Raw genomic sequence first — 27,865 nt, forward strand, 5'->3', positions numbered from 1 at the left:
ATGTCTCCGGCCCCCTCGTACCTGGGTGAGTGGTCAGTGGTCATATTATGATAACCCTTCCCCACATGGCTCACTCTTGCAGTTGGGGCCTTTGGGGCTGCTGTTTTCTCTCCTTGGAGTGTTCTTTTCCCAGATATCTGCATGCCTTGCTTCTTCCCTCCAACAGGTCTTTACTTAATGCCACCTCTTTAGTGAGACCTGTCTCCTCCTCGCTGCAGTGTCCCCTCCACCCACCAGGCACACACACATGCCCACACACACCCATGAGACGTCCTTTTTCCCTTCTTCTTGTTAGTTTTCTCCTTTGCCCTCACCACTCTCTAATACGCTGCATGTTTTACCTATTAATGCTTGTTTAATGTTCTTTCTAGAATATATGCATTTTTGATCTGTCTTGTTCGCCACTGTTTCCCCAATGCCTTGGACAGTATCTACAGCACAGAGAAAATGTGAGGTGAATGATTATTGAATGAAGCAATGTGCGAATTACAGTTATTCAATAAATGAAAAACAAATGCTTGTACTTATTTACCTACCCTGATGTTTTCTTCATTTCTTTATCTCTTCTCTCCCAACCTAGTTACTAGACCGACTACTGGACGGTGGCTTAATAAGCGAACCTTCTTACTTCCAGAATGTTACAGGATGTTCTAATTACTACAACCTTTTACTGTGCACGGTAATGACAGCATATAAAAAACCATAATAGTGTTTGCTTAAAACTTTTGGCAAAACCAAACTTCCTCAGATTTGGGAAATATTATCATTGACTTTACACTAGAAAAACATGTCCAAACTATATTGCATTATTTGGTATACTAATCTATAGGATCTTTTACCTTGCCAATGTCGTATACAGTATAACCTGACCATTGAGAATGCGTAATATTCCGGATAACTCAAAAAGAAAAATCTCTGATTAACAGTTTCCCCCCAGAAGAGCTTGTTATACAGAAGTTCTTTTGTGAAGGAGAAAGGCCAGGATTGCAACTCTGGGTATCAGGCCCCAGAGCTCCAGGCTTGTAGTGAGTTTCTTGAAAATGCCCACATTATTTGTTCTGTACTTAAGACAGCTTGGATAACCCAAACTGCCAAAGCCTTTATGAAAATATTTGCTTTGTCTTACTTTTAACTTAAGATTTTTAATGCATTTAGTATGGCCCTCACTTTAAGCTCTTTGGAATATTCTCAAAGTATTCAAGTAGTTTCTTTCATGAAAGTATGCCAAAGTTGATGTCTATTGTGTAGCTTTAATTGAATAAGACAAAGGGAGCCAGAGTGGGGATTTGAAATTGTATAATCCAAGTCTAGGGTATATGACTATGCATTCTGTTTTTAAAATTGCCTTATTTATGAAGTATTTCATATATAATATATAAAGCTAATTTCAATGGAATTTGCCAACGCTGGGGTTTTGGACTTAGGTTTGACCAAGAGAAAAACATTTGCTAGGCAAGAAAGAAGCAAAATTTGTAACTACATATATTTTTTTCACAAAGTAATGTATTCACAGTTAGCAAAAAACATTGATGATTCACAAAATTTTTGATTTCAAACTTTAACAGGTTTTTAATTATTTCATAACTTTAAAAAAAACAGCATTTAGTCCTTTTTTTCCTTTTAGCTTAATGAATCTTACAGAGACTTTTATGCAGTGTTTTTTAAAAATAAGGCTCATGGACAAGTTTTCTTTTGATTTGTGTCCTTCATAAAATATTATCTATTTTTACACTTGATATGTTTTTCCTCTTAAATTATGGAATCCCAGGGATAGAGGAGCCTGATGGGCTGCCGTCTATGGGGTCACACAGGGTCGAACACGACTGTCGCGACTTAGCAGGAGCAGCAGAGTATTTTGTGTGTGATTTTTTAATGAACAGCAGAACATGAAAAAGAAATCCTCATCTTTTAATCTACCACATCACCTCCCTGGCTCCTTGTGGTCCATTTCACCTTCTTTCCCAAGAGCCTCCAACAAGGAGCAAATTGTCTGGTAATCTCACCTCTTCATCTTCCCTATCTACCTTTGTCGTGAAGGGAGTTTTAATTGGAGTCACAGATGGCCAAATATTAGTTATGAAAAGGAAAATCCAGCATTTGCAAATTGGATATTGGCTCTGAGAGTATCAGATCATCAAGACTTTTTGGATAAAATTTGAAGTGAAGTGAAGTCACTCAGTCGTGTCCGACTCTTTGTGACCCCGTGGACTGTAGCCCACCAGGATCCTCTGTCCATGGGATTCTCCAGACAAGAATACTGGAATGGGTTGCCATTTCCTTCTCCAGGGGATCTTCCCGACCCAGGGATCGAACCCAGGTCTCCTGCATTGCAGGCAGATGCTTTACCCTCTGAGCTGCTGCTGCTGCTGCTAAGTCACTTCAGTCGTGTCCGACTCTGTGTGACCCCATAGACAGAAGCCCACCAGGCTCCCCCGTCCCTGGGATTCTCCAGGCAAGAACACTGGAGTGGGTTGCCATTTCCTTCTCCAATGTGTGAAAGTGAAAAGTGAAGTCGCTCAGTCGTGTCCGACCCTTAGCGACCCCATGGACTGCAGCCTACCAGGCTCCTCCACCCATGGGATTTTCTAAGCAAGAGTACTGGAGTGGCTTGCCATTGCCTTCTCCGCAATCTCCTCAAATCCCCCAGGTCAAAACGTTCGGGATGAAGACCATTTAATAGTCATGCCACATCTTGTGCATTGTGGCATGGAAAAGAAAATGTTAGTCACTTGTTGCTCCACTGTGTTTGACTTTTTGTGACCCCATAGATTGTAGCCCATCAAGTTCCTCTTTCCATGGAATTCGCCAGGCAAGAATACTGGAGTGCATAGCCATTCCCTTCTCCAGGAGATCTTCCTGACCCAGTGATCACACCGGGGTCTCCTGCATTACAGGTGGATTCTCTACCACTTGAGCCACCAGGGAACCTTAATTGTGGTATATATTAGGAAAAATCTGAAGTGTTCCCCAGCATGATATTCCCACCCAGTTGTATTTCCTAATGTCTTTTTGATGCCCCATCTGCCAGGAGCCTGAGGATCAAAGTTACTATGGGAAATTTTTGTCCCTACCCCACGTGAGACAAGCCATCCACGTGGGAAACCAGACTTTTAGTGATGGAGCCAAAGTTGAAAAGTACTTGCGAGAAGATACAGTCAAGTCAGTGAAACCATGGTTAACTGAAATCATGAATAATTACAAGGTAAGAGGGCTACTTTAGTTGCTATCTATTTTAGGAACTTTTCAGATTACCCAGAGTAGAAGTGACCTTCGTTTACTCGTAATTCAACTCCTACCATTTTTTACTCTTCTGATATCTTACAAATGTAAATAACAACCACTGCATTGTTTGATTTCTTTGAATTAAAAGTTCTTTTTTTTCCTTTTAATTAAATCACTTTCCCCTGATAGTTCCTAAAAATGAAATTCTCTTTGGCACATGCCACCTCTCATCATTTCTTGAGAAAAGAGGGATAACAGAGCCGGGAAGATGACTCGCCTGTGTAAGCCAAATTTCCCCTATTATTTGCTTTATATTATTAATCCCAATGAAGTCAGGGATAAATGAAATCAACTGTTTATTCCAAAAATGCTTTTTGCTTGATAATTGCATTCATTCAGATCACTCAGCCACAGTTTCTTCCATGTCTACTTCAAGCCAAATGTTGTGCTAGGCTGTCAGGTTGAAGTGATGAATGAGACAAGGTCCCTGTTTTGAGGCATGTGGAGTCAAGCACTGTAGTATCTGACTGAGATGTTCTGCCTGACTCGATGCTGAAGGTACCAGAGGTTCAAGCAAAGGAGCTATGACCCCTGGAACTCTCACCGTGAGGGAAGGACTCCATGAGCAGGTGACAGAGGGAAAGTTACCTTGTGCATTTCTTTGCCCTTTCCTTCTCTTCTCACCTCCTCCTCTGATCTTCTAGGACTGTTAGCATTGGTCCTAGGCATGGTTTGGGAACAGCCGGGCAGGGTAAGTGTGCTAATGACAGAGAAGATCACCACCAGAGGTGATCTACTTTTTCTGTTTCCTGTCAGTGGCAAGAGTAATGATTGGGATGAAAAAAAAAAAAACATGACAGCCAGTAACCAACACGTGAATTAGACAAATGGTAATCTGTACTCAAGTACTTTATTTCTATCTAAAAAATTGTCCTGATATACTGCTTTTATTTGAATCAGACTCTTTCCTGCCATTTTATGACATAAGGAATACACATTTCAGCAATGTCTATGTTGGGACTGTTCAGTGTACAACCCTTAGTACTCTCTGGGGAGTCCTTGGCCTAATGCAACCTTACTAGATTGTATTTCAGAATATGCCCAACCTAAAAGACCTATTTTCTGGTCCTGCCTGTAGTACAAAGAGTTTCAGTCCAGTCCCTGGACATACAACTTTTATTCTGAATAATCTAAGGTCAATGGTATGCAGACTCTACAAACCCATTATAAATCTGGAGAACTTGATGAAATGCTTTCTAGGCAAGAAAGAGTCCAACTAGATGAGGTCAGACTTTCAACCACTCTTATCTTTGGTTCTTTTGGGGAAATGTAGTGAGTGGTCCTTAGTGCTTGCCTGCTTGGAGCCTTCTCTGAGCAACTTCCCAATGTTCTGCTGGTTGTCCTCTTCGCTGAAATCTCTGACCATGTGGCCTCTACCATTGGGAGCACATTTAGCACACTGTACTGCCGTTATGGGCTGTCAGTTGTAGCACCAGCCTTAAGCAGTCATCAATAATGCATAAATTAATCAATGGATGAATGAAAAATCAGTTTTATAAATTAGTGCTATATCAGAAATATATCTATTAAACTTGTTCATGATTCAGCGTATATTTATTACCCACAAATTTATTAAAAAAGAAACCCACATCAGTTTCTGTATAGACTACTTAGCATTTATGTCTTCAAGATGAAAACAATTGGCTATAGCATTAAGGAATGCACAATGATTTTCTTGAGTAGAGAGTGGAAAAAAAAGTTCCCATGTATATTTTTTGTGCCCTTGGAAGATGGATTTTCTCGCTCTGTAAATTTAACTAGAGTATGATTCCTTTCTCAACCAAGTGAGGATAGCATGAGACATGTAGTTCACTTGATGATGTAAAACTCTTTTGATACTGGCTTGTCACCATACAGTGTCCATTTGATTGATGAAGAAGAATATGCTGATTAAAGATGAGCCTGTGTTTTGATATTTAAACATATCTGTCTCTGTTTCCCAGGGATCCTCAGCCTGCCAATATGAATCCCAGTGAAATCAGAATATTTTCTAAACTTTCAAACTCTCAGTTGCAGAAAAAGAGAATAGATTTGTGGTGCAGATAAACCATATTTCCAGAAAGAAAGAGAACAAAGTATGCAGTCAGTCTGAGTGCAGACCAGAAAGTGGCCGCTGCTAGAACAGACTGCATATTCATGGCTAGAGCTGGCATAGGCCACAGGGTAGTGATTATCTTTGGCTTGTCTGTTCATGGTGGTGAACCTCAGTGTATATGCAGTGGAATCAGAACAACCTAGGCTGGCTTAAAACATTAGTACCCTGGAGGACATATTTATGTAAGACTCAGTACTAATTTGTCATAGAAAATAGTGCACATGTTTCTATTCATAAGAACATGGAAGTCTTTTTCTAGTACTAGATTCATTTTAGCCAATGTGGAGTATTCTCTGATGGGCTGAGGAAGACCTTCATTGGTTTCTGGAAACTTATAGAACTCTTTGCAGCACATCAGTTTCTGTGTAGACTATGTGAAGACATAACCCTTTTCTTGTGATGACCTACTTAGGATGTGTACTTAAAGTCATTCTCTTTTCAGTAATTTTAGATATTTGTATGGTAAATTTGAAATATCATATTAGCAGTTTCCAAGACAACTAAAATGAGAAATAATCTGTTGGACTATTGGAGTTACTGATGATTAAATCAGATCATGGTTAAATATAAATCTTATTAGGAATAACGCAACCTAATCCACCAATGAATAAAAAAGATCAGGTTGAGTTGATCTTATGAATGCAAGAACCATTTTTGCATTAGAAATTCCATCATGTAATGTATCACCTAAAACATTGAAAAAATTAAAAAAAATTCATCTTAATAGATGTAAAAGCTGGATTTGGCAAAATCAAAACCCATTTAGGATAAAAGGTTATTTATTTATTTGGATGTACCATGTCTCGTGGGATCTTTGTTCCCTAACCAGGGACTTATGCTGTAGCTGAAACTCTGATACTTTGGCTACCTGATGTGAAGAACTGACTCATCTGAAAAGACCCTAATGCTGGGAAAGATTGAAGGTGGGAGAAGAAGGGGATGACAGAGGATGAGATGGTTAAATGGCATCACTCGTCAATGGACATGAGTTTGAGTAAACTCCAGGAGTTGGTGATGGATAAGGAAGCCTGGCGTGCTGCAGTCCATGAAGTTGCAATGACTTGGACACGACTGAGCGACCGAACTGAACTGAACTGAACTGAACCAGGAATAGAACTTGAGACCCCTACATTGGGAGCATGAAGTCTTAGCCACTGGCCACGAGGAAAGTCCCAGGATAAAAGTTTTTAGCAAACTAGGAATGGTAGTATCTGTATTAGATTCCTATGCTTGCTGTAGTGAATTACCACAATCTTGATGGTGTAAACTACAGAAATTTATTTTTTCACAGTCTAGAGGTTAGAAATCCGAAGCTACTCTCACTGGGCTGAAACCAAGGTGTCAGTTGGATGACTCTAATGGGACAATCCATTCTGGCTTCTGGTGGCTGTTGGCTGTTGGTGTTCCTTGGCTTATGGGCATATGATTCCAACATCTCCTGCTGTGCTCACATCGCCTTCTCTGTGATCAAACATCCTGTTGCCTTCCTCTTAGAAATATTCATGAGGCTGCATTTAGTGACCTCCTGGATAATCTCCCTATCTTAAGATGCTTAAGTTAATCAAATCTGCAAAATATTTATTTTTAATTAATTAATTAACACTGTATAATGGCAAGCCACTCCAGTACTCTTGCCTGGAGAGTCCCATGGATGGGGGAGCCTGGTAGGCTGCAGTCCGTGGGGTCGCTAAGGGTCGGACACGACTGGGCGACTTCACTTTCACTTTTCACTTTCACACATTGGAGTAGGAAGTGGCAACCCACTCTAGTGTTCTTGCCTGGAGAATCCCAGGGATGGGGGAGCCTGGTGGGCTTCCGTCTATGGGGTCACACAGAGTTGGACACGACTGAAGTGACTTAGCAGCAGCAGCAGCAGCAAGGTGACATTCACTGGTTCCAGCGATTAGGACTAGATATGTTTTAGCAGAGCAGTATTTAGCCTACCATAATATGAGACTTTCTTGACCTAATAAAAACCTATATGTGTAAAATAGATAGCTAGTGATAAATTGCTGTATAACACAGCGAGCTCAGCCTGGTGCTGTGTGACGACTAGAGTGGTGGGGTGGAGGATTGGAAGGGAGGCTCAAGAGGGAGGGACCATAGGTAAACTTACAGCTGATTCACTTGTTGTACAGCAGAAACCAAATAACATTCCTCCAATTTAAAGAAAAAGCCTACTAATAAGCATTATTCTGGTCTATAAAACTTAATATGCATTCTCTTTAAAATCAGGGTTATAGTGATGCAAACAAATAAAAAATGAAAAGGAGGAAAATCCAATTAATAAATGTATAAGAAATGATGGAATAAAAAATTATTATTTGACTATTAGTACAGTAATAATTGTTTTAAGGAAGAATCATTAGTGGATGCTAACATCAGTTAGTGAAAGTATGATGAGATTCAGAATATTTACCTGATCTCAAAGTATCCCCTTTCAAAATGTTTATGATGAAAGGGAAAATAGTAACTTTATAGTGGAGAAACCTAGCACATGAATGTATACATGCTGTTGCTCAGTCGTGTCCAGCTCGTTGCAACCCCATGGAGTGTAGCCCACCGGGCTCTTCTGTCCATGGGATTTTTCAGGCAAGAATATTGGAGTGGGTTGCCATTTCATACTCCAGGGTATCTTCTTGACCCAGGAATCGAACCCGAGTCTTCCACATTGGCAGGCAGATTCTTTACTACTGAGCCACCTGGGAATTCCTGGTGATGGGACAAATCTACATTATGTGTCTCCTGATGTGTTGTACTGAGGACACAACAATGCTACTGTGTGTTGCCAAAAGTGTATAGCAGGGGACTTCCCTGGTGGTCCAGTGGTTAAGAATCCACCTGTCAATGCAGGAGACATGGGTTCGATTCCTCAGGGAAGATTCCATATGCCGTGGGGAAACTGAGTCTGTGTACCACAACTGCTGAGGCTGGTGGCTGCAGCAACTAAGCTCACCTGCCACAACTGCTGAAGCCCTTGTGCCTAAAGTATATGCTTCACAGCAAGAGAAGCCAGCCTGATGAAAAGCCCGAGCATGGCGATTGGAGAGTAGCCTCCTCTCTCCTCAGCTAGAGAAAGGCTGCTCACAGCAACAAAGACCCAGCACAACCATAAATAGATAAATAAAAATTTTAAAAAAGGATGCATAGCATGAATTTGATCATGAGACAACAGCAGACAAACTCAAATCAGGGGGCAAATTTAGCCACAAAATAACTGGCTAGTGCTTGTCAAAAGGCTATGAAAGAAACACATACACACACAAAGACTGAGAGATTAAGGAGACTTTACAACCATACATATATAACAAGTGCTTTTTATTGCATCCAGGACCAGAAAAAGTATATTAAGGAACAACTGAAAATTTTTAAAATTTGTAGCAAGAAAATAGTATTATACCAATGTTAATTTTCTAGTTGTGATGATTATATGATAGTTATTTAAAATGTTAATACTTTGAAGGCTACATGAAGAATCTGCAGGACTTCTTTATACTATTTCTTTAACAACTTTATTGAAAATATATTCCACATACTACAGAATTCAAATTTGTAGTTTTTTAAATATTCACAGATTTTTGCAGCTGCCATCACTATTTAATTTTAGAACATTTTTTGTCACATTCCCCCCAAATTCCTTATGCTTTAGGAGGAATTCTCATTTATACATTGATTATAAGTAAGTTCTACCCTGATTTTCAAAGTAATAAATTGCAATGGGGAATGGATAGCTAGGTGGATAGATAGATAGATCAGGGCATCTGTAAAGTCTAGGAAATATAGGACATATCCTATAAAAGCTATTGGCTTTAACTCCCTTGCTCTTTTCTGAAGTCCCCTGGTCCTCCTTAGTACTTTCTGATAAAGAGGTTACACATTTTTCTCATGAAGATTCTTGCTAAAGATTCTGAATACGTTTTCAACCTCCTTTTTTCTGTTTGGCTACAGTTCTTGCCTGCGTAAAAATATATGGGCTTTACTTTCAAAGACTAAAGAGTATATGAGAGAGAGAGGGAGAATGTGATTGTGTGAGTGTGTGGTATATTTCCTGTATGAAACTATTATTTTAAAAAACTGGAGCTCCACCTATATACATAGAGGCCATTTGTATCCAAAGCAAAACATTGCCCTTGGATTGAGGTTGCCCTTGTTGCTAAATTGTCTGCAAGGCCACTGCAGTTTTAAGAAGGACCATCTCCAAAGGCCAATACCTCCATATGCTTTTGCTTTTAAAGGTTAAATTGCCCTTGGGTAGGGCTTAGTTTGCTGTGTTTAAAAGTTCAGCTAGTCAGGAAATTGTAAATATAAAGTTACATTTCCCTGTCACTTATCATTCTGCAGCTCATTAAGTTTCAACTAATTGCATCTTCAGAATTCAGAATCTTAGTGTTTCTCAGCTTTACCACCAGACTGAAATCTTAACACCCAGGTCCTTAGAGTTTTATTTACTTATCCTAGGCTATCAAAAGATCTTCGTTTAGAAACAGGCAATTCCTGGTTAATAGATGTGACTCAGGACTTTGAAAGGTAAATATTTCTAGTAATCTAACTCATTTTAGCAGTCATTCTAATTGCTTGTGGCATTTTCCTTAATAACATTTTCTGATGGCAGAGTGTCTATGGTAATATTGCCAGGAAACTAGATTTGATAAATGTCTGGCATACCTTAACACTTAAATAGGCCTGATTCTTCAGCAGCTAAATTAGAATCTGAGCTTTTGTCAAACTATGATGACCGTAATCTGATGTGATCACTTTTCTTCCAAACCCTTTGAAGACCTTAAGGAGAATGCCAGTACCATTCTGTGAAAGACTTCTGTGAGGAGGGAATAATTCTTAGAGAAGCATAGCAGAGGAGAGGGAAGCTAATCCTGAGACATTTGCTTTCTGTAATCATACTATCGATAAGGAATGATCACTTGGCAGGCAAATAAAAAGTGTGCATTAGAAAATCAGTTTTACAGCAGAGTTCCTTGCAAATTACTTTCACCTATTTTAGTTATAATTCAAGTCAAGAATAGCATTAACTTTTTTTATTTAATGAGGCATGCTTCTTCTAGGCCTCTTTGATTTTTAAGCATTTCAGTGAATAAAGGGGAAAAGAATACCCATAAATTATTTTTTCTTTTATTACCCATAAATTATTAAACAGACTTTGATTTCATCCCAAATTGCCATGCTCGTGCCAAACACCTTTCCTTGTTTGTCCTTTAAATTAATGTTGGGATGAAATATGCAGATGACAACCAGCATATATTTTTATTTACTCTTACTTATTTTTTTAAGACATTCGATAATTCTACTGTGTGAGTTTTAAATTGATTTGCTTGGTAAGCACGTCATCATTTTGTTGTTGTCTGACTCAGACAACAACAGTCGTGTCTGACTCTCTGCCACCCCGTGGACTGCAGCTTGCCAGGCTTCCCTGTCCTTCACCATCTCCCAGAGTTTGCTCAAACTCATGTCCATTGAGTCAGTGATGCCATCCAACCATCTCATCCTCTGTCACCCACTTCTCCTGCCCTCAATCTTTCCCAGCATCAGGGTCTTTTTCAGCTCTTTGCATCAGGTGGCCAGAATATCGGAGCTTTAGCATCTGTCCCTCCAATGAATATTACTGGATGATTTCCTTTAGGATTGACTGGTTTGATCTCTCTGTAGTCCAAGGGACTCTCAAGAGTCTTCTCCAGCACCCTAATTCAAAGCCATCAGTTCTTCAGTGCTCAGCCTTCTTTATGGTCCAACTTCTTTATTGTCACATCTGTACATGACTACTGGAAAAACCATCGCTTTGACTGTATGGATCTTTGTTGGCAAAGCAATGTCTCTGCTTTTTAATACAGTCATAATTTTGCCAAGGCTTTATTTTGTTGTCATTCAAATGTACCTCATGCTGAAAACATTAGAAGGTACATTTGTGACTTATGGCAACATAAAAGTGGAATTTAATCTTGAGCCATCTAAATACAGCAGACTGAGGGTGGTAAGAGCAGAAAGATAGTAAATGCTGATACCATTTATTATGTAGATTCCAAGGACCTAAAAATCAGTAAGCTTAGAAATGCACATTTAAATCCAGTTGCTGTGAAATTCAGTTGTTATGAAACAAGCAATTACATCAGTTGAGTTTACTTTGAAAAGATGAATATGGAAAGAGTGAGAGGAGTATTGCTTTCTGGATGCAGTGAGGACTCCTTCTTGTGCAGTAGATGTCACCACGCTACAGTAGCTTCTGTCTTTATTCCTTGGGTCTTAGTAAAACAGAAGACGCATAGTGATGAGAACACACTCTAAACGATTGGACCACTGGACACCGGTGGTCTTCAAAGCAGTGTGTGCCCACCACCATCCCCTGGGTCATGGGCGGGAAAAGAGTGTACCTTAATATTTTTTAAAGGAAATTTAAAAGTGAGCCTTATTTATGTTTAATAGATGGATTGGCACTAGGGCACTTATTTAGGTCTGTGATAGTCACATTAGATGTGACAGAGCCAGAGTGCAAAGCCAGGATTTGAGTTTGGGTTTGGGTTTTTCTAATCATAGTCATTATCATTTAAGTCCATTTGCCACAAAATCTGCCTCCAGGTGCAGTACTCTTTGACTGCTGTTTCCTCTCCTTCCCTGTAAAATAAATGTGAGTAACTTAGTTCAGTGGCTGTGGGCCTTGGCCTTTTGGTCCAGTAGGGAAAGCAGCATTTGCATACTTCCCACCACCTGAGGAAGCTGCAATTGCAACCTCCAGGGCTTTTCCCACGGGCTTTTCAGCACTGAATTTGCCTGGCCTGCATTGTAGAAGTGATCTAACCATGCCCTCGCCATGGGGGCAGCCTGTGCTATCTACTTGCTTATAATGAGTGTGAGCAGCTTCTAATGTTGTCACCAGGCAAACAGCGCCTCAGCACAGCATTCCTGTGCGGAATGACGTGATGAATGAAAGCCAGAAGAACCTTCAACCAAGCTTCCAAAAGAATCACTCTGAGCAGGAGCCCTTGACTGCCTTTGTCTTGATTTTCTGTTTCTTCAGCATCTCAGCAGTCCACATTGAGTGATAATGACAATGTCGGGGAACAGGGAGCTGGCAGGGGGACTGCTGGCGAGAGGTTTTCCTGCAGCTCCTGTCTATTTCTGCTGGAACTAAAAGTGCTTCCGCCTGCCAATGCCGGAGACACAGATTCAATCCCTGGGTCAGGAAGATCCCCTGGAAGAGGAAATGGCAACCCACTCCAGTGTTCTTGCCTGGAAAATTCCATGGACAGAGGAGCCTGGTGGGCTACAGTCCATGGGGTCACACAGAATCGGACACAACTGAGCCCAACACAGCCAATAACAGTAGGTGATGGGTGATATCAGAGGTGAGGGGTCAGAAAGGGGTGTGAGAACAGACCCTGAAGCAAGAAGCTGAGCAAAGGGCCCCCTAGAGCGGGCCCCCAGGACTCTTCAAATGAGACAAAAATATTCTGGACATTATTAAATGTCATTTTAAGTGTGATGTTCTGGGTAGTTAAACATTTTTCTCAGATCCCTGGGTTGGAGTGATGGCTTAGTGGATTATTTTCAAGTTGGCTTTACTTATTGTTCCATTCTAAAAGCAACTAAATTATTTAGAGTGAAGTTGCAAGTTAATTTCAAGTTAAGTCACGTGAAATTAAAAGATACTTGCTCCTTGGAAGGCAAACTCTGACAACCTAGAAAGCATGTTAAAAAGCAGAGATGTCACTTTGCCAACAAAAGTCATATAGTCAAAACTACTGGTTTTTCCAGTAGTCACGTACAGATGTGAGAATTGGACCATAAAGAAGGCTGAGCACCAGAGAACTGATGCTTTTGAATTGTGGTGCTGGAGAAGACTGCTAAGAATCCCTTGGACTGCAAGAGATCAAACCTGTCAATCCTAAAGGAAATCAACCCTGAATATTCATTCAAGGAACTGACGCTGAAGCTAAAACTCCAATACTTTGGTCACCTAATGCGAAGAGCCAGCTCACTAGAAAAGACCCTGATCCTGGGCAAGATTGAGGGCAGGAGGAGAACGGGGTGACAGAGGATGAGATGGTTGGATAGCATCACTGACTCAATGAACATGAGTTTGAGCAAACTTCAGGAGATAGTGAAGGACTGGAAAGCCTGATGGGCTGCAGTCCACAGGGTCACAAAGTCTGACACAACTTAGCAACTAAACAACAACACCAGTAGTTGCAAGAAAACAGAAATAACTTTCTTTGACAGAAAGACATTTTATTTGTGTTATCGCTGGACACTCACTCAAGCTCCCTGCCCCACTTTCATTATTCTTTACTCATCTTGGCAAAACCAACTGGTAGGAGAATGGCAGGAACACTCTGAGTGTTTATTCCAAGTTCGTTTTTTCTCTCTCTTTCTTTGTCTTCCTTAAACTTGGAAGCCAAATTTGTCTCATTTGAAGGACGACTTGGTTGCAGAAGTGACTACTGTTTCATTCAATGGTTGCATTATTTTTCTGTCCAGTCTCCTCCAGGCGGGCTCTGGAGACTCTGGCTTCCTGAGTATTACAGCACTATTATCTCTGCGAAGTCACCAGGAACTCAGAGGCCCAAAAGTGGGAACAATGGGCGACTGGGGCCCAGGCGTTGTCCCTGGAAGGATAACAGGTCGGCCTCCAGTGGGGAATATGGCTAAACATACTCCATAGCTGAGATTGTTTTTCTTTTGCAGCTGAGCTTTTGAGAAACCCTTGGGAATTGCCCTGGGTTGAGTTGGATATTAGTGAAATTAATTCTCAGCTATTCAGGAGAAAGTTACTGTAGGTGGGTCATGCTAATTGCTCCAGGCAGAAAGAACTCCTGGCTATGTTGGGGTTTGTAATAGAAGAATGATAAGTAAAGCAGCCAGAAGAGGAAGTGTGGAGGGCTGCTTTGTAGGAGTTTCATTGATTTAGCATCTGTAAGGAAAGTTTATTTTTTAAAAAAATTCTTTTTTTTTTTATTAGTGAACAGGAGAACATTCAAAACTAAGACAGATAGCAGCCAACTGGGAATGCTGTGCAGTTTGGAATAGCTTAGGCTGCTGTTCAATCATTTCCCCAAACAGGAAACCACAAAATGTTAGAGATTAAGGTCACTGGATCATTGGGAAAAGAGCATAACTTTGTCTGCAAAGTATTATGGTGGATTGTAAATGGGCCAAAATATAAGCATAAATCTTTCATCTAAAAATGCAACAACAAAAATCCAGCCTTCTCGCAAAAGCTCAGTTTGCTTTCCTGTTGTACCAAGAGACTGAAGCCTCCTCCTGTGGCATTTCTGTAATTTTCCTAATAAGCAGAGGAGTAATTGGGGAAATAAAGAGAAATGCTTTGTATGGTCTGTCATCAATATGTGTGTTTCGGTTTGGATTTTTAAAAATGGTTAAAGTTGAGATCAGAAAGTGGCCCTTGTGTGATTTATTTTCAATCTTAAGCTTTAACATAGGTGACAGTGAAAATATAACAAAATGCACATTTATATACATTTCTGCCCCAAACCCCTTCTTTCAAGTGTTCAGTTATATGCGTGCTAAGTTGCTTCAGTTGTGTCCAACTCTGTGCAGCCCCATGGACTGTAGCCCGTTAGGCTCCTCTGTCCAAGAGATTCTCCAGGGAAGAGTCCTGGAGTGGGTTGTCATTGCCTCCTCCCAGTTTGGTTGTATAGGAACCATTAAAAGCATAGGTATCTTTCTTCTCCTTTGAGTTTCATATGCCCCTCCCGCCACCTTAACTTAAAGTCAAAATCTGAGTTTAGAGGCTGTGAGTTCTTCTTAGATGAGTCAGGAAGTAAACCGGTCTGTAGATATCTATAGTTGACACAGTTGGTGTTTTATGTCTGCCTGGAAAATATTTATCCTTCAGAAGCATTTACTGTGTAAAATAAGGATTAATCATCATCTGATTGTGTTCACTGGATTTTTCCTAGAGGGAGGTTTTCTCGCTAAGAGAAGTTAAATTATGAAGAAACTACTGACTTACAGTACATGCAGAACCTGAAAAGTTTAGGCTTTGGAATGTTAAAATGAGTAGATTTGAGAAAGATTAAGGTGAAACTGACTTTTTAAACCCCTCTTCTTAAGGAAAACTTAGAGAATGAAAGGGTAAACCTGCTTTTCTTCCTCTGATTATTCACTCTTTTGAAAAGTTTTTTAAAATCTAGGGTTATTAGAAGGACAGGAGGCACATCTTTTCACGTCTATTCTCTTGGTGCCCAATCCTTTGGCTCTCCATAAAGATGTGAAAGTGAAAGTCAAGCTCCCAGTCTTGTCTGATTCTTTGTGATCCTTTGGACTACACAGTCCCTGGAATTCTCCAGGCGAGAATACTGGAGTGGGTAGCTACTCCCTTCTCCAGGGGATCTTTTCAACCCAGGGATCGAACCCAGGTCTCTCACATTGCAGGCATATTCTTTACCAGTTGAGCCACCAGGCTAAATAGAAATTTCATGGGAGCAGTTTAAGCAAATACTTGCCATGTATAAGTGAGCACACACTCCTTTCTTTAACTCAGACAAAAGGCCACTTCCCTTCCATTTCAGATGGAAGTGAAACTTAGCTGCCTATGGATCCAGGAAGGAAATAAAATAAATGAGTAGTGTTGGACTGTGACATACTGATCTTTCTTTTCTATCCATGACAGAGACATGGATACAGAGGAATATTTTTTTCTCTTCTAAGAACAACAGTAGCATAAGCGTTGAATAAATGACAGCTGCTCTTGCGCCTCTGTTGGGGTGGAGGAAGACATTCAGGAAGGGGGAGGGCTGTGTCTTAGGGGGACAACTACTGCCCAACCTTTGCCCCTAGTAGCCAGGTGGAAATATGGGCCAGTATGGTCCAGTCTCCCAGTATTTAAATGCCAGCATCTAATTACAAAAACAGCAACAACACCCTGTGGACTAGATGAATATGTCTGCAAGCTAAATGCAGGCCCCTGGCAGCCAATTTAAAACTTTTGCACTCCGCTATGAAATTTTATTTTTCAGATTATTCTTGATATAATGTAACAGAACCATGAATGAAGCCTTGCTTTTCAGGTTACAGGATATTTTTACATCTTGTATCCCATTTGGTCCTCCCAAGAACTGGGATATTCCATTTCACAGAATACAAAAACTAAGGCTCAGAATGGATAGATGATATCTCCAGGGTCACTCAGTAGCCCAGGCTTTGGGAAGCTGAGCCAGGTCTGGAGCTCAAGGCTCCTTTCTACAGGTGTCATAATAACTTTTATAAGCCCCTGATGTTTGTTTCATCAAATTGATGATTTCGTGCAGTTATGTTAGAACTCCCACATCCTAAGAGTTATTCTAACTCTATTTACATCCTAAATCACAATTATAATTCACAGGCAACATCTCACTTGGAAATAATGAAGCTATTTGAATAGCTATGTTGAATTATTCTAATGTGATGATAATAATAATAGCCAGCATTAACTGAACACTATCTGCCTGGGATATGGAGAGCTTTACATGCATTATGTTATGTAATGCTCCCAATGACCTTCCCTCAGAGATGTTTCTCTTCTATCCATTTTACAAATGAGGAAACTGAGCTCTGGACAGGCTAAGTAACTTAATAATCTTACTAGTAAGTGGCAGAGCTCAGTTCATTAAGGCACAGGGCCTGTGCTCTTAATTCTAAACATATATTCTTCATTCCAAAGAATCATGCTTACACAAAAGTGTTCTTCTTGCATGTGTAATTACAGATAAAGAACAAACTACCTGTTCTTTGTCCTCTGAGCAGGGGATGGTGATAGTGACTAAGGCAGTGTGGAAGAGGGGTTAGGAGCACACAGTTTGGATTCAGGCAGATCTGAACTTGATCCATGTCACCAGTTGGCTCACTTCCCTACACCTCTGTCCCTTTGTTCCTAAAATGGATAAATAAGACCTCCTTTGAGGGGTATTGTGAAATCACGGATGTAAAATGCTTAGCACAGTTCCTGCAGCATGGTAAGAAGAATGAGAGCATTCTAGTATTAATATCATTCTAAAATGTCCCATGAAAAGCTATATTCTTAACCATACTTTTCTAGCATTTTAAGTATGGGGAAATTCCTTGGGATCTTAAATCCCAGGCTACAAAATTAAGGATTCCTTTCAAAGGGTAATTTATAGACTTACGGCTCTGACTATCAAGAAAAGACTGCTGAGACACCATGCCCAATGTGTGTAAAATTAGTCTTGAAAGGCATGTTATTTCAGATTTACCCTGGCTGGGTTCCCTCCTACTGTCGGCCTTCGTCAAAAAGAGTGAAATTGGCAACCAAGTATTTGACACAGAAAGACCATCTGAATATTCTGAAGGTTAGAAGAAGTGTTTTTTTCAGTCAGTCTTCCCAGTCATTATCACATTATCAACCTAGTTGCAAAGGAGAAGGACACTATTTACCTAACTCCCCCAATTTGTGTCCTGTGCTATGCTTAGAACCCTGTTCACATTTTCTCATTAATTCTCAGTGCAGTAAGATGTATCTCTTACATCTGCATGTCCAGAAAAGGGAACCACAACTCGTAGAGGGTGAGCCATGTGTCCAGGGACTCCCAGTCACTTCATGCTGTGGCATGTGCGGCATGGGTCCAGTGATGTGTGAGTTTGGATTTCACGCTTTCAGCAGCAGCAGCAGCTCTGGTGACTTGAAGCATGAAAGGAACTGATCAGAAGACAGGATATCACAGAATTCATGGACAAACCGAAGAACTGGCATGAGGAAAGATAGGGGCCAGGGAAAATTCTGGGAATCAAGGTAGCAAAAGTAATGGACAGGCTCATCTGGGACCCTTGTGTCACTACTCACAATCCAAGGTCTAGGGAAAGAGCATTTGAGGGACCTAGCTTAGGTCACATGCTCATCTCTTGCGTGGAGGAGGAAGGACACTTATTGACAGCCTTCATTCGCTAGCCTCCCTTGAGGGAATGGTAGTACAGTTACCAGGAGACAGGCGAGTGGACCTAAGCAAGCCAAAATGGCAGACAGTCACAACACAACACTACAGAATTCTTTAAAGAGTGCAGTTGACTATACCCTGTAAGCGTTGATACGTCTTATGGGGTATTGGCACTAAGCAAGAGCTGTAATGTCCTTGCACACATCCTGGTTCATAGAGCCAAAGTTGCAGAGAGATGTTGGACAAACAGACTTGAGATTGTTTCTAAACTGGACATGTGAACTATGTCTCCTTCCCCACTGACTGTTTCCTATAGCTTGAGTAGCACTAGACACGGAGCTGTGGGGAGTCAGTAAATGCTTGTCAGTTTGTAGGAATTTAGTTCCTGTCTTACGGTGAAGAAATTTGGAAGACTGGGATCTAGGATGCTTTCTGGCACCTCGCTGTGTCCCAGTAAAGTGGGACCTCCAGTTTATGATAAAGTGGAGGTGGGCCTTGTAATACTTCTCATCCCCACCCTGTGAAGCTGGATGAGAATAAAGCCATTATACACATGAAAGCACTTTGAAAAGTAAAGAACGTAATGAAAATGATTTTTATCATCTCTTCCTAGTAAAAAAGAGAGAGATGCTTGTAATCCAAATCACCTAGTGCCATCTCTTGTACATGCTTGAATTCTGGAATGAGTTTTTAAGATCATGTCTTGATTGGTGGCTCAGATGATAAAGAATCTGCCTGCAGTGCAGGAGACCCAGGTTCGATCCCTGGGTTGGGAAGATTCCCTGGAGAAGGAAATGGCAAGCCACTCCAGTATTCTGGCCTGGAGAATCTCATGGACGGAGAAGCCTGGTGGGCTACAGTCCATGGGGTTGCAAAGAGTTGAACATATCTGAGCGACTAAGAATACACACACAATTATAGAGCAGCAACAATGGGATCATAGTTTTTCATTGGTTTTTTAATAAGAAGTATTTTTTCATGTCTTTGCATCACCATCAATTTCAACAAACTAACCAGTAAGACATGTAGTAAAAGAGAAGAAAATTCTCTAAAAGGAATGGTTCTGCTCTTTCACTGGGGCCTCACAGCTGACCAGAAACGAAAGTGAGGACACGGACTGTTCAGGGGTGCTGCCTGCTGTATCCCTGGAAACCTACTCCACCAGCGCTTTCCCTGCCCCTTGTTTTGTTAAGAGTCACTCCTGACAAGGGAAGTTTAGCTAAAAGCTGTATTCATTTCTGTCTCCTCCTCTCAATCTTTAGACCCTGTTGCTTAAAATACCAACAAGCCTCAGGGGAAGGTTTGCCCCAGACTGTCCCAGTTTTAGCCTGCAAACCCTGCATCCTGGGAAACTCCTCCATCCTGGGCAAACTGGGACAGCAGATCACCCACCAGGAAGAAGTGGGCGAATGTGTGCACATCCTTCATCAGTGGCCAACCCGCTGGGGCTTAAGCCTTGTCCTAGCGCTTCTCTGACTCTCAGGATGTGGGTGGCCAACACGTGCCCTCTGACTTCAGGACCACCCACCCCTGTGCTACACCCACCTGGCTTCTCAGCTCACTGTCACCGGATCTTGGGCTATCTCGCCCACTCACCCAGCCCTGGAGGCACCCAACTGTGATATTCCTGTGGGGGCTGAAGAGAGTAAATGTGACACTTAGATGCAAATGGCAGCTCTGAACTTCTTATATTTAAGGCAGCCTTAAACGTCAGCTCTGATATCACTTCGCTTGATCGTTATTAGTCTGGTTTCTTTTTGTTGTTGTTGTTATATTTGACTTATGTGCCCTGTGGAAGTTAAAAATGTTTTCCTTGCTTTTTTGCAAAGGAAGAATTTCCGTTTGCCCCACAAAGTAGGCCTTCTGCACATCACATGCACACAATTTTGCAGTCCGGCCCTTTACGGCCTTACTCTAGAGAGTTTGTACTCTTGTTTACCAGAAGAGTCTGGAGAAACAAAAGAAATGGCTCAGGAATGGGCTTTGTTTCTGTTCAGTTCAACAGATGTGTATGTATCACTCTATTTTTGCTGTAGCCTGTGGATTTTGCTATCATCCCTCAAAACTGAAGATTCAAATCTATTTCAATAAATACCCTGATTAAGTAAGGTAGCAAGTGACACTCAAGGTGCAGGCTTCACGAGTGGTGACAAAGGAAAAATGGTTAGGTACACTTGTGTGTGTGCTAATCAGCATCTTTTCATTGATTTCTAGCAGAAGAATTACTTTATAAAAGATTGTATTCATTAATCAGCTATAATCAGCCCTTCCTAGAATGGTGAAGTATTTAAGCCTTGTTTGCTGGTACAGATCATATGTAATTGTTTCCATATTGCTGGTAAAACAGCTGTAGGAGTTTTGCATGGGCGATAAGTACTCAAGGTCTTCGAGGCAATTTCTTTGTATAAACAATGCAAATTTTTATTGCTATAGTTGAATTTTTTAAAGAGGCTTTAAATCCATGAGGTTGTTTTTTTTTTTTGAGGGGAGGGGTTCTTCATAGGAGAGTGGAGGTGGTGATGGTGACTGAATAACATGAAAGACCCTGTGTTCTTATAGGGGAGGCCCAGGGCCCTTTCATCTCAGGCTGAATCCTGGCCCACTGCTGCTTGAGGATTTGGAGTGTGTAAAAGTTCTGGGCTTTTTAATTATGTGTAAGCCTTTTAAGACGCCTGTACCAGGAGAGCACAGATGGAAACATATGCAGTGTAACATTTTATATCCAATTTGAGGATTCGACCAGAGGTCTTCACTTGAGTCAAACCAGAGCTTCCGCGTAGATGAAAAATGGCATGGAGTTGAAGAAAATCTCTTTGTTGGTGGTGGAGTGACAATACCTCATGAGAATCAATGATTACCAAAAAATAGCCTAAGAAGACTAGAAAACAAAAGGAGAATTTATTCACATCTCCACCGGCAAAATTAATCAACTCGATTCCTTTTTTAAAAGTTTCATTCCATATTTGTAAATAAATAAATCAATTATATATATATAATAATTGTGATATATGTTTGGGATTCAGCTTTCTTTCTTCATTTAACTTTTAAAATTATTTATGTATTTATTTTAGTATTTATTTTGCTGTGCTGGGTCTTTATTGCTGCTTGGGCTTTTCTTTAGTTGCGGAAAGTAGGGGCTACTTCTAGTTACAGTGCTCAGATTTCTCTCTGAGATGGCTTCTGTTTTCAGAACAAGGGCTCTGGGGCCTGATAGCTTCAGTAGTTGTGGCACGTGGACTCAGTAGTTGTGGCTCCTGGGCTCTAGAGCACAGGCTCAATTGTTGTAGCCGATGGGCTCCGTTGCTCCACAGCATGCAGGATCTTCCTGGGTCAAGGGCTGAACCCATGTCTCCTGCACTGGCAGGTGGATTCTTTACTACTGAGCCACCAAGGAAGTTCAGCATTCAGGTTTCATACTTAATATTATATGGTAAGTATTTTCCACAGTGCTTCATGGTTTAGTCAGACAGTTGAAGTGGCTTTGCAATATCCTGTAGAATATCTGTACCATGGTTATTTAACTACTAATATGGAACTTTTAGACTGTATTCAAATTTGTCTTTATAAAAATTCAATGAATATAGTTAATTTTTTTTTATTTCTTTTGGTTTAGTTTCATGGAACTTATTCCACAAACCGGGATTAACTGGGACAAAGAGTCTCAACATTTTAAGTCTTTGCAGTGAACAGTGACCATTGCTTTCCTGAAGAGTAGTACCATTGTACACTGTCCCCAGTAGCTTCACAACTTCAGCAGTATTGGGTATTATCTGAATTCTTGTTCAAGCAACTAAAACGTTGTTTGGGAAGAAAAGAGTTGCCTCAGAGTTTCTCCTACAGTACCCATCAACTTGGCTTAAAAATGTATTCTAGGCATTTTGAAGGACATTCCTCATTGTTGACAAATGGCTATCATATTTAAAAATGGAGGCCTTTGGAAGGACATGGCAGACATTACTGCCTCCAACAAATAAGAGACTTGAGGCACCTGTGTCTATCTGTCTGCCTCAGAAAATTATAGTTGCCACTGAAATGTAGGAGGGGAAAGTAATATGGATTAGCATCAGCTGACGGAATTCCCAGCTTGCCAGCTGCTGCAGGGCCTGAAAGTGAAGATAATGAAATGCAGGCTTCATGAAAGTCCGAGAGTGTAGTATTCCTTAATTCCACTGAAATGTAACCACAGTCTTCTTCCTTCACATAGCCATAAGTAAAACCTATAGCGCCAGGTAATACAGCACAACTGCTTTTGCATTTGTAGAGGTACACGTGGAGGCATACGTGAAGATTCCTATGAAGAATCAAACTTTTGGAAGAATGCAATGGTTGAGACAAGGTTGAGTTTATTTCAGGTTGTTGGTATTTGTAACCAACTGGAAGAAAATGGCCCTACTGAGTTCCTGGGCTGGCCTCTCTGAGCAGCACAGCAGAGAAGTTCACATCCCCTTTTGTGTCTCATATGCACTATGAGTAGCTAGACACACGACTGGCTTCCCTGCTGAATCCTGCATTTGCCCACGGCTTGATTTCGTTTCAGGTTCTAATCTACAATGGCCAACTGGATGTCGTTGTGGCAGCTTCCCTAACAGAGCACTCCTTGATGGCCATGGACTGGAAAGGATCCCAGAAATACAAGAAGGCAGAAAAAAAAATTTGGAAGATTCTTAAATCTGATACTGAAGTGGCTGGTTATGTACGGCAAGTGGATAATTTCTGTCAGGTATGAAAATTCTTCTGGGCACGCAGATTGTGGAAATGGGATGGTGGGATTGAAACTGAAGCCTGAGAGACTTCCCTGGTGATCCAGTGGTTAAGACTCTGTGCTTCCACTGCAGGGAGCACAGATTTGATCCTTGTTTGGGGAACTAAGATTCTACACGCAGCTTGGCGTGGCCAAAAAAATCAAGCAATAAAACAGAGGGTATATATGAGAGGAATTAGAATTACGGGGAAAAAATAAAAGAAAAAACTAAAGCCAGAAAACCCATTAAAGCATGGTCAACCTTAAGCAAAGACATGCAACAGCCAAAATACATGTCCCTCCTTTCCACAGAGAAGGATGGTCTCAGTTCATATTAACATACAAATATTCCATGTTAAGACAAAACTTGACAGACACAAGTGTAGGTATTGTTTAAGAGATAAGGTGACAATGAAAAATATAAAGTCTGTGTGCTTAGCCGCTCAGTCATGTCTGACTCTTTGTGACCCCATGGACTGTAGTCCCCCAGTTTCCTTTGTCATGGGGATTCTCCAGGCAAGAATACTGGAGTAGGTTGTCATGCCCTCTTCCAAGGGATCGTCCTAACCCAGGGATCGAACCCAGGTCTCCCACATTGCAGGAGGAATCTGGTGGGCTACAGTCCATTGGGTCACAAAGAGCTGGGCACACCTGAGTGACTAACACACACACTTTCATAAAGAGTTAACTCTAAAGTCAGATTCCAAAATATTGGACAAGTGGCTGCTCTTCGGTTGCAGAAAATAATCTGGACTTAATTTTTCTTGTCTGTTTGTCTCTAAAAATTTTTAAGTTTTTTGAATTGAATTCAAAAATTTTTTAAAAAGAAAAAATCAACAATTTCAACACCTGAAATTGCATTTTAACTGATGCCTTTGTACACAGGTAAAATTTTATACATAATCTTAACTTTAAAAAATCTTATTGAGTTAAAATGTAAAAAAAGTGAACAAGTCACAAAACAGGTAAATGAAATTTCACAAAGTGAACATATCCATGTGACAGTCACCTAGATAAAGAAATAAAATAGAACCAATGACTGTTGCCCCACAGTCACTATCCCCTCCTCTCCAAGGTAATCACTGTCCTGACTTCTTATGGCCTAGATTATCTTTGCAAGTTTTTGAATTTTTATAAATGGACGCATTCAGTTTGTACTCTTTCCTGTGTGGTATTTTTGCTCAGCTTTATGTGCATGACATTTATTTCTACTCTTTTTTATGTCAATTTGATCCTTTTTCCTGATATACCTAGGAGTTTGAATGTCAGACATTAAACAGGTCAAGTTATGGAGAGAGTTTGAGTTTTTGGCTGATGATATTTACCTTCAAAGAGATTTTGCTTTGCTTCTGTCAGGCAATTAGAATACAGGCAAGCACCTTTACCAAGTCAGTCATTGAGTGTATTTAAAACTGTATTTTAGCTGGCCTATTTCCATGGCCCTAAATTGACATTTGTGGTATTAACCAGGGGCTCTACCCTTTGGCAGAGCACGAACACCAATATTTGTTTCCCAAAGCTCCTTTCAAGTTTCCAGTCTCTTAACTACCACTTTATGCTTGGTTTTGTCACCTGTTGGCCCCTGAATCAATCATTGCTTTGATGCAGACAGGGTCAGAGAATGTCACGCTCAGCTTGTTGCATACATGCACACAAAGAAACCTTTCCCTTAATCTCTGGAACCTGTCAATGTGTTGAATCATACGGAAAGTAGGAATTAAGGCTCCATATGGAAATAAGGTTGCTAATCATCTGACCTAGAGATGGGGAGATTATTCTGGATTATCCAGATCAGCCCAGTATAATCACAAAGATCCTGATAAGTGAATGAGGGAAGAGGCAAGTCAGAGTTTTGAAGGTGCTGCACGGCTGTATTTGAAGGAAGGACCATGAACTAAGGAATGCAGGCAGCCTCTGGAAAACTAGAAAACACAAAGAAACATATTCTCCCCTAGAGTGTCCAGAAGCAAGGGAACCCTGGCAGCATCTTAGTTAGCTTGCAGCTATCTGCAAGCAGGGAAGAGAACCCTCACCAGAAACCCAATTAACTGGCACCTTGATCTTGGACTTCCCAGACACCAAAACTGTGAGAAATTTCTGTGATTTACGCCACTCAGTCTACAGTATTCTCATAGGATTATTGAGGGGACTTAATAAGCTAAGCAACTTAAAGCACCCCTGACTCACAAGAAATATTTGCTAGTATTATTATTCCCGTGGATCACTTATAAGGATGTATATAACAAAAGGAAAATCATAAATAGTAAAAATCAGAGAAAATGTTTGATTTTTCCCTTAGAGGAAATCAACCCTTAGAGGAAAGTTGGGATATTACTATTCAGATTATTGAAGGCAAACACGCATGCCGAGTGGTCAGGGCACAATGCTGGGCCTGTCTTTGCCCCCATCTGCTGCACTGCTTTATGATGAGAATCCCACCAGGCACACCCAGCATGACCTCCACATCCTCTGATGGCTGCCTCAGCCACCCGTTATCTTATGTCCCCTGGACCAGCATTATGAATGCCTCCAGTGCCTGGCATCACACATGTGACCTGCTCAGCACCGTGCATGCAATGCCCAGCTTGGGGGTGAGACTGGGGCTGCAGGGCGGCGTGGGCCACAGAGGTGGGAAGAGGGATGTTGACCTTCACTCAGAAACTTGTGGCAAATATCACACTGAGCCCGCTGACTCTTCTGGTGAATGCAAAACACATTGAGAGATGAAATGGCACTCCTCCGACTGCCAAAAACTGGGTAACAAAAGAAGCGAGGCCCACATATGTTTGTGATAGAAGTGTTTTACCGCATGGCGAGGGAGCTGCATTTTATGTAGGTGATTTTACAACGTTGGCAGCGCTCCTCTCCCTAATGCCTCCACGTAGGATTGGGGGTGGCTTGTGGAGATGGGGGAGGGTGGGAAAGAAGGGTGGAAAAGAGCTCCGATGTTCACAAAGGCATTCTCTGTGGATTAGGGATACCGTTCAAATGTCAGGCGTCTGATAATGAAAAAAACGGGCGTTAGCCATGGACTCGGCTTTTTAGCATTTGACACACAAAACAGAAGCATGTGTCTGTGTCTGCCAAGAGAGAAACCTTGCTCTCTGCCAAACTCCACAGCTCTTAATTTAAAAATTGAAACCAAAGTAGACTTGTCTCTGAATGGTTCCTTAAAATGTCCACTTAGAGGAATGACGGCTCTCCCAGGGGAGCCGCAAGGTACCGAGATGAGGGAGCATTTCTCCATCAAGGGATGCCCAGGGAAACCAGGGATGCCCAGCTCCATCCACCCCTCAGAGATCAGATGAAGAATGAGTCTGTTAGTTGCCCTTTGCTGCTCTAGCTGCTTCTATCTGAACTGTTCTAAGAATCAGACTCTCCCTTCTTATATCATCTGTGAAGTAATGGGCTTTTCTCAGCCTCAGTTTGTTCATCTGTAAATTACAAGGTTTGAACCAAGTTATCTCTGACGTGAAAGTGTTAGTCATTCAGTTGTGTCCAACTCTTTGCAACCCAATGGGCTACAGCCCACCAGGCTCCTCTGTCCAGGGGATTCTCCAGGCAATACTGGAGCGGGTTTGCCATTTCCTTCTCCAGAGGATCTTCCCTACCCCAGGGATCAAACTTGGGTCTCCTGCATTGCAGGCAGATTCTTCACCATCTGAGCCATAGGGAAGATATCTTTAAAGAAAGATCTAAAATAGATTTTTCATTAATGTCCAGAGAGGCTCAGTTTGCAAGCATTATAGAATAGATAGTGGCCTTCAGAGAGAGAGTGTGTATATGTGTGTATGTGTGTGTGTGTGTATGTATGTGTGTGACTCAATAGCAATTACAGCGTAGATCAAAGGTGTAATCCTCTCTCTCCTTGGCTGGTGACAATCCATGTCCATCACGGTCAAGACCACCCTGCTGCACCTTTTGGGGTCTTTCTCTGCCTTTCTCCAGATGTCACAGCTGCTGTTCATGATCTGTTTTGATGTCATCACTGCTTTTGAAATGCAGGATATTTTTGTTCTTACATCATTGAATCATCAACTCCAAACATGCCAAGGTACCATACTTATAAAATTTTCATCAGAATAACACTGATGAATTCTTTAAAAACAGCTTTCTAGAAAAAACTTCATGAAGCTACATTTTCTGGGGGGAAAAAAAGCTTTTTTATATCGTTATTTCACTGAAAATATTTTTATGGAGAATAATTATTTTTCATGTAGAGATTAAAAGGAAGACATGAGTCACTGGTCAGTTTTCATTCCTGTGCAATCATAGTGAGTGTAGTTTCTTCTACCATGAATTTTGCATTATTTCCAACAAGTCTCTTTTTCCTGATTACAACTTGAGATATCATAATTTTTGTTATCAGTATCAGCTTAGGTTATTCAATAAATAATTTTCTCTATCCTGTAGGTAGCATTTTCCAGCTGGAGCAAATTTTAGATCTCATTTTCCAGGTGGAGAAACTAAAGCCTGGAGGTTAAATGACTGTCCCAAAGTCCTGTACCCATTTCATATCTGCAATTAGATTCGATTTTAGGTCCCCTGGCTTCCAGCTCAGTAGTTTTCTACTTCACAAGGGCACCCACCTCTGGAATGATGGATTGGCAGCAGTAAGCTAGTACACTTGAAACTGGAGCCTGCATGCACATCTGCCATAATTAAAGCAGGCCTGAGAAAGAATGTATTTTACTTCTAGTGTTCTTGAGTTACATACATATGCCTTTCTATAGACAGAGTATCAGGGATTTTTTTAAAAGGTAGGTGGTGCTTAGTAGGTGGTGAGGTAAGGCTCATCCAGTGTTAAGAAGGGGTATAGATTTACCTGGGATGTTCTCATATTAGTAAAAG

At 41.0% G+C, this 27,865-nt stretch overlaps 1 protein-coding gene across 2 annotated transcripts in view; it reads left to right on the plus strand.

The window, feature by feature from the left end:
• The window catches only part of CPVL (carboxypeptidase vitellogenic like), a 108,246-nt gene that overhangs the window by 58,519 nt on the left and 21,862 nt on the right, over positions 1-27,865 (plus strand). For both annotated transcript variants that reach the window (XM_055420956.2, XM_088832348.1), the window contains 3 exons: positions 581-679; positions 3,029-3,202; positions 22,811-22,993. In XM_055420956.2, the coding sequence (XP_055276931.2) occupies positions 581-679; positions 3,029-3,202; positions 22,811-22,993 (456 nt within the window). The remainder of the gene's footprint in view (positions 1-580; positions 680-3,028; positions 3,203-22,810; positions 22,994-27,865) is intronic.

Source organism: Moschus berezovskii, chromosome 3 (assembly GCF_049115385.1).
Source record: "Moschus berezovskii isolate FMDL1 chromosome 3, NW_MosBer_1.0, whole genome shotgun sequence".
Lineage (NCBI taxonomy): Eukaryota > Metazoa > Chordata > Mammalia > Artiodactyla > Moschidae > Moschus > Moschus berezovskii.